This window comes from Camellia sinensis, chromosome 14 (genome assembly GCF_055761805.1).
Source record: "Camellia sinensis isolate YWXY chromosome 14, ASM5576180v1, whole genome shotgun sequence".
Taxonomy (NCBI): Eukaryota; Viridiplantae; Streptophyta; class Magnoliopsida; order Ericales; family Theaceae; genus Camellia; species Camellia sinensis.
The window spans coordinates 116,804,740-116,812,225 of NC_138974.1; the positions used below are offsets into that span (position 1 = coordinate 116,804,740).

General features: G+C 31.3%; 2 protein-coding genes across 2 annotated transcripts; both read left to right on the plus strand.

Annotated features, from left to right (window-relative positions):
• Positions 1–3,803: 3,803 nt before the first annotated feature.
• On the plus strand, positions 3,804–5,026 carry LOC114284951 (protein FAR1-RELATED SEQUENCE 6-like). The gene is made up of 2 exons (XM_082905223.1): positions 3,804–3,963; positions 4,326–5,026. The coding sequence occupies exons 1-2, from the start codon at positions 3,804–3,806 to the stop codon at positions 5,024–5,026; spliced, it is 861 nt and encodes a 286-aa protein (XP_082761349.1).
• Positions 5,027–5,162: 136 nt separating this feature from the next.
• LOC114284952 (protein FAR1-RELATED SEQUENCE 2-like) lies at positions 5,163–5,987 on the plus strand. Its single transcript, XM_028227903.2, has one exon. The coding sequence runs from the start codon at positions 5,163–5,165 to the stop codon at positions 5,985–5,987; it is 825 nt and encodes a 274-aa protein (XP_028083704.2).
• The last annotated feature ends 1,499 nt before the right edge of the window (positions 5,988–7,486 follow it).

Sequence of the window (7,486 nt, forward strand, 5' to 3'; positions counted from 1 at the left end):
TTAAACACACATAATACAATAATTCAATGTTCATTTGACCTTAAGTCCCAACAATAATGATAATAACGATATTCAAAAGCTTTAAAATCCATCCCCGAGCATCAATTCTAGATGTACAATATGCCATGGTTTCTTTCTCTTATGGAAATCAACTCTTTTGTTTTCCAAGTTAACATGTTCAATCTCTTTAATCAAAATCCACCCTCTTTATTTTACAAAACTAAATCCATTCTCTTTATTTTACAAAACCAAAATCCATTCCCTTTGTTTTAGAAAACTAAAATTCATTCCCTTTATTTCAGAAAACCAAATCCATGAATATCAAAGCCATAACTCAACTCAACTTAACATGATTAATCTAAAATAATTCCAATGCCATGGTTAATTCTTCCTTTTTACTCTTAACACAAATACACAATCAATGTAGTCAAAGCACAAAACATTACACAACTTTCTCTCTTTTTAATCCATTGAGTCTATAATATTAAATTAGATCTTTTTCTCCCTCTCAACATCAACATGCTAAACTACTCCCCAATGCACCCAAAACAAAATAGCAAGGGAAGGGTCGACCCTAGGAACTTAGGTGTCAACCCCAAAAACCAGCAGAGGCACTAAGAGTAAGGTAACAAAGTGGTGTCGACCCCCAAGAAGGCAAGTGTTGACCCCAGAACAAATTTTCCAAGTTTCCAAAGAACTTTTTAACGTAAACAAGCGTAAACGAACAATCTTAACAAATTTAAATCGAATTGTACGCCTCCAAAACCAAGATATAACAACACCAAAGACTCCTAAAATGAAATAAAGGATTTAAATACACTTTTTAATAGTTTAAAGGATACAAGTGCTACATTCTTTTTGCTCTTTTATGTAAATATTTATTGTACAAGCTTGAGCTTTATATGTATTAAGTTTAACTCATTTTTGTTGTAACCAAGTATCGAATTAGAAAGATATAATCATTAAGCCATAAACTTTTCATACTTTCGTTTCTTTCATGTGATTACTACATGCCATATGCTATAGATTCAGGGTCTAGGATTTATGAATATGTACATACATATGTCATCGTTTATACGATAAAAGAGAATCAATGAAAGGTTAATATTGTATAAGTTTATGCTTTTCCATTGAATATCATGAGATGGCTTGTTATTATTTTGGGGCATTACAGTCCCACCAAATTTTTGGGGTGCAAATAGAGTCACCCTACTTTGCTAGGAAAGGCTTGTATTTCTATTCCTATTTTGCCCTTACTTTGTTTTTTAATTTTTAATTTTGCTTTTTTTTGGGGGGGGGGGTGTTTGGAGTTTTGAGGGTTATTTTGGGAAAATCAACTTTCATGGAGTTTCTTTTTGGGGGGCTAATTCTATTTGCATATGATATAAACTCTTAGTAGACACCATAAATAGTGTTCAAATAAAAGTCAAATGTTTGAATATAAATTTATGAACATAAAGTAGTTGTTTGGATATAAATAATTGAATGGAATATATATTTGAACAATTTATTTTTCATAATTTTAAATTTGAACATTTGACATTTGTATGGTGTGCAAATAGATTTTTCTATTTTTTTATTTTTATAAAAAAAAGGATAATTTTTCCTTGTTTTCTCCAATAGTTGGATAAAAAGGCTTCTTATTTTTGAAAAAATTGCATAAAGTTCAATTTTGAAGAATTCAAAACATATTCGATTAATTTGAATTGAAATGAAATTATTCTTCTTTAACCTCTACCAAATAATCATTATATTATATTTTTCTTCAATTAAATAAAACACTACCATAAACTCAAAAAAACAAATTAGAAAAAAAAAAAATGGTGCATGTTGCATGTGCCTTTTACGGGCCTAATTAACTAGTATTCTTAATACATAGCATTTTTTTTTAGCGGCAAGCAAAATAAATTTTATTAAAAAAATAAAATAAAATAAAATAAAATAAAATGATTAAAATTTAATAGATGTGTGGTGGTTTTGTCATTTTGTAGTTTTGAATTGCGACTGTCTGCGTTGTTTTTGTTATATATAATAAAAGTTTTTTTTTTTTTTTTTTTTTAAGGGTTGGAATGTGGTGGTGAGTTATTTGTATAGCTTACAGATTCTTATTTTATGGAAATAAAATCAAGCTATGTGTGATATTTTTAAAGGTGAGAAATTTTTGAAATAGTTTTCATTTTTATATAAGTGTGAGTAGGAAAATATGTCTTAGAAAAATTAAAATTCTGATTAAAGTTTGTGTATTATTTAAAGATGAAGGTGTGTTGCATTACCTATTAATAACAGAAGATGAATGGTTGATGGCCTTGGAGATGTGGACAGTCAAGTGCTTAAGCATCTTTTTTTTTTTTTAAATTAAAAAATGTTTCTTATTCTATTTCATGGTTTTGTTTAACAAAATATTCAAAAAGTTTTTATTGTGGGAGGTTTGAAAAAATGGGATGGTGAGTTAGAATTTATATTAATAAAATTAAGATTAGTTCTTTGTCATTATAAACTTAATTTAGTATTAAAGATTTCAGTTATACTTTTAAATTGTGTTTTATGATCAGCCTTTATATCCAAAATTAATTATGATTGTTTTAGCTTTTATAATACAATGTTGCTAGATGCACCAATTACCTTACTAACTAATATACTAATAGATGATATGGAATTGCCACCTAAAAATTATAAACCCCACCTAATATAGAAAGACCTAAACCTTCGAGCAAGGATCCTCTTCTTATTGTCACCTTGGTGTCAAGTAATTTTTAATTTTATTTAATAAAGTAATCTGGGTCGTTGGATTCTTTTGAGATGAATCTTGATTGTTGCAAGGAGGGAGCCAAGTAGAGAAGGCAAGGAGAGGATCCTTGATCTAAACCCTCACGTTCTATTGCTGCACAACTTTTCGGCTCCCAAGTTTTTTGTCCTTTCACGTTCCACAGCAACTCAGACGACGATTACTAGCGGTAACAACATTATCGAAACGACAATCGTTCTCTTTTGTCGTCTCTCATCACCAGGCACATACTGTCAAAGGTTCAATATAACTTTTTGCTCTAGATTTTGTGGCTTATTACATTCCACAACAAGAAATCACGTTCTGCGTCATCTCACCAAATGCAGAACTGTTATTATGCCTTTGCATTTTTTGTTTCTCTAAATTCTTTACATAACTGTTATTATGACCCTACATTTTTTTCCTACATTGGTTGTAGTCATCTATTATCCTCCCAATATATTACTTTAGTGATGGTGGTGTCCCTGCATTGTTTTAAGCTGGTTGTTTTTACTATAATTTTTTTTAAAATTATCCAGTCAATGTTATCTTCATTGATGTTGTAATAGACCAAGTCTACTACCTTTTAAGTGACTGCCAAATTGAATTGTTTTTGTAGGGATTCTCATTTGATCTCTATTCTGTTTCTTTTCTTATTAATGAAATTTTCTGATGTTCTTATTTTTGAAAAAAAAAAATTGATTAATGCACTAGTACTATAAAAAGCAACAATGAAAAACAAAAATCAATGTATCTACATTTTAATTGTTGATATGTTACAGTTGGTTTCGTGCTATATTGAGTAATGTATAATGTATGTTGCTTGTGATCGAATTGATTGACCTTGTTTGAGAATATTAATTTTTAATTTTTTTTTTTTAAATTAAGGTTCTCTTTCTTACTCCTATTATTAATCCTACTAATCCAATATATTTTTTCACAAAGTTTCATATGATTTATTGTAGAGGGATGGAAGGAACATCAAGTAATTCTCAAATTTGACAAAAATATCAAGTAATACTTTAAAGTATGGAGTATAATGAGAATAACATTGAGAATGAAAATAGAGAAACAAAGTGTGGAGTTTAATGAAGGGCATATTGAGAATGACAAAAATTTAAATGTTGAAGAGAAAATAAAGGATCGTAAGGTTGGAATGCATTTTACTCTATTGATGAGATTGTTGGGAATGGGTTTCGGTATGTTAATTAGAAGCTCCAGAAAAGTACAAGGGCAAGTCAGATATGTGACAGTTGCTTGTAGCCACACTAGAAAGCCCTAGATCAACTCAAGTAAACTCCATCAGTTGCAACCACAATCAAAAACTTGTTGCAAAGCTAAGATTTGTGCAATTTTATGCAATGATGGGAAGTAGACGTTGAACTTTGTGGTCCTTGACCATAACCATGGAGTGAGTCCAAGCAAAGCTTGATTTTACAGATGTCATAGCTTTCTCACTACAATCATGAAAAAAAGGCTTGAATTGAATAATGTGGTTGGTATTAGAATGAATAAAAGTTTCAATTCACTTGTGATTGAGGTAAAAATTTGTCATTTCTAGAGAAGGATGCAAGAAACTATCTTGCTATAGTTAGGCGTTTACAGCTTGGGAAAGGAGATGTTATCGCTATGCACAATTACTTTTTGAAGATGCAAGCTAATAATTCTGACTTCTTTTATGTGATGGATTTAGATGATGATGGTCGACTGAAAAATGTATTTTGGGCAGATGCAAGGAGTAGAGTCGCATTCAAAGAATTTGGTGATGTAGTTATGTTCAACACAACATACTTGGTTATCAAATATGTCATGCCATTCGCTCCTTTCATAGGTGTAAACCAGCATGGGCACTCAACATTATTAGGGTGTGGATTGATAATAGGAGAAGACACCAAGACTTTTATGTGGCTATTTCAATCTTGGCTTACATGCATGTCTGAATGTCCCCCCAGTGCAATTATTACAGATCAAGACAAAGCTATGAAAAAAGCTATAAAGTGTGTATTCCTTAATTCACAACACCGATGGTGCTTATGGCATATCATGAAAAAGCATCTTGAAAAGTTGAGTGGGTATAAACAATATGAATCAATCAAGTTTTTTATTCAAATTGTGATTGATGATTCCTTAACAAAAGAAGAATTTGAAAAGAATTGGGAACATTTCATTGAGAAGTATAAACTTGAAAGCAATGAATGGTTACTTAGGTTGTACGACGAGAGGCATCGTTGGGTACCAGCCTTTGTTAAAGATATTTTTTAGGCATGAATGTCAACCACACAATGAAGTGAAAGCATGCACGCATTCTTTGATGGGTATGTCCGTTCCAAGACTACTTTGAAACAATTTGTAGAACAATATGAAAATGCTTTGGAAGAAAAGGTTGAAAATGAAAACAATGACGAATTCAGTTCTTTTACTCGTGCATCCAATGCATAGTTGTTATGAGATGAAGAAACAATTTCAGAGTACTTACATGACTGCAAAATTTAAAGAGTTTCAACGGGAGTTATTAGGGAAGATTTCTTGTGATTTGTCTTCATGTAAGAAAGGTGTTGACATTTCAAAATATGAAGTTGCTGAAGATGTAATGTTTGAAGAGAGTCGGCGTTGTGTAACTTTTAATGTTTGCTTTCATGAGGATACCAGTGAGGTTGATTGTAATTGCCGGTTATTTGAATATAGGGGAATATTGTGCAAGCATCAAATTGTGGTGTTCATTCATAAGAAGCTTAATCAAATACTGGACAAGTACATCTTAAGAATGTGGTCTAAAAATGTCAAAATGAGCCATACAGAAGTTCGGATCAGTTATGACAATGGGGCTATGAAATCAAAGGCATGCTGCTTTGCTAAAATGTGCAATGCCTTTTATGAGGTTACTGAGTTGGCAGAAGATTCTGAAGATAGATATGAAAAGGTGATGGAGCAAATGTATGAGTTAAACATCAGCTTTAAAGAAGGGAGTTGTAGAAGCAATGAGGATATTTCAAAAGTTCATCAAAAGAATCCAACCTCATGTGGGAATGGTTTTGGAATTCCAAAAGAAAGCATAAACATACTTGATCCATCAAAAAGGCGCCCACCATACAAAAGGAAGCAATCCAAGGTTGAAAAGGTTATTAAGAAAAGAAAGGAAAGCAAAAAGAAAACACATACCACTAGCAATAAAGAAAATATGCACAAGCAAATTGATGAAAGTGTCGAGAAGGTGGTGGTGTAGTTGCATTTTATTGATTGGTTATTTCTTTATACTATTATTAATAATATTTTGTAACTTCTTTTATTTTACATTTTTGTAGGAGCCTATGAACCATAGAAACATGCATGATACGAGTTGTGCCATGGGATTTGTTGGACTTGGAACACAAGAGAGTATTAATTTAAATGTAAGAATCTTTATTTTATATCATCAATAGTTGTTAGTTGTATGTAATTATGTTATACACAATGTAGGATTCTGCATTCCAACAGTCACAACATATTGGTGGTAGGAGTTATGACTTTCAGAAGGCGTCACATATGCGGCCAAGCATGGTTGGGTAGCCAAGTATTACTAGGATGAGTCCATTCTTTGGGCAGCCAAATTTGCTACAAGGAGGAAGTGCGCATTATGGTTGGAAAAGGGTTTGGCATGTATCCCTTTTAAGTACGCATTTTTTTCCATCCTAATAGTACATATTTTTGTTTAAAAAAAATGTCATTCAATTTTTTGTTCTTTTTTTAGGGTCATCATTCATCTTCAACGTGGAAAGGAGGCTTTGAAATGGCACCTATGCATCCCACTGGCTTAACCAAAATGTTGACAATGAATGATATGATGCAAGTAAAAAATCCATGATTGCACAAAGATGGGGAAGGCAAAGAAAGTTATGATGGAAAGTGATGTTGATTGAGCAAACTTGCAAATGATCTACTTTCTTTCAATGTTTTTTGCTTGATCTCTGTTTGATCTTTAAATGACAATGGAAATTTTTTTTATTTTTTTTAATTTTTAGGGAGGGGAGGTGGGGACAAGCAACTTCAAGTTTATTTAAATCTCAATTTGAACTTTAAACCTCAGTTTATTTTATGCATTTCAACTTATTCAAAAAAAAAAAATCTACATAAACATATTTCATTTATGCATTTTAGCTTATACAAACAGTTTATTTTTAAAACCATTAAGAAAAGATAATTGAATAATTCAACATTATAATTTTGGCCTAGTTTTGGCACTATTTCTGCATAATTTCGACAAAATTTCAACATATTTTCTTCAGTTCCTATGAATAAAACACAAAATAGAAGTCATCTCAACCACTTCCTTCTCAACCACTTAGAAGCAACAAACCATCATTGCAGCATTGATTTTCAAACCATTTCATCTCAACCATATTTAAGACAATATTCAATTTGCATATCAAACCATAACAAAAGTTTCATTACAACACAACAAATCACAACCAATATTTGATTACAAAATACAAAACAAATTTCATTTCAAATCCATAGTTAACAACGTCATTACAAAACAAAACACAAGAAATGGCATAACCAAATCTTTAGGCATGAAATATTTTGCTTCAGTATTTCAATCTTCAACTTCAGTTTCTTATTCCATAATTTGGTTATCAGCTGTAGCCGTGCTATGATTATTTCTGTCAAGAGCAGCTATAATCTTCACCTTCCAGATTACAGTATCACCGTTTGGCCACTCCACATAAAAATAAAAATAAAAAA

What these genes read in the sequence shown, in the direction of transcription:
- LOC114284952 (XM_028227903.2), top strand. Translation starts at nt 5,163, where the DNA reads ATGACGAATTCAGTTCTTTTACTCGTGCATCCAATGCATAGTTGTTAT.
- LOC114284951 (XM_082905223.1), top strand. Translation starts at nt 3,804, where the DNA reads ATGAGAATAACATTGAGAATGAAAATAGAGAAACAAAGTGTGGAGTTT. An exon ending in ATTGTTGGGAATGGGTTTCG is followed by an intron (nt 3,964 to 4,325) that starts GTATGTTAATTA and finishes TGTCATTTCTAG; the next exon opens with AGAAGGATGCAAGAAACTAT.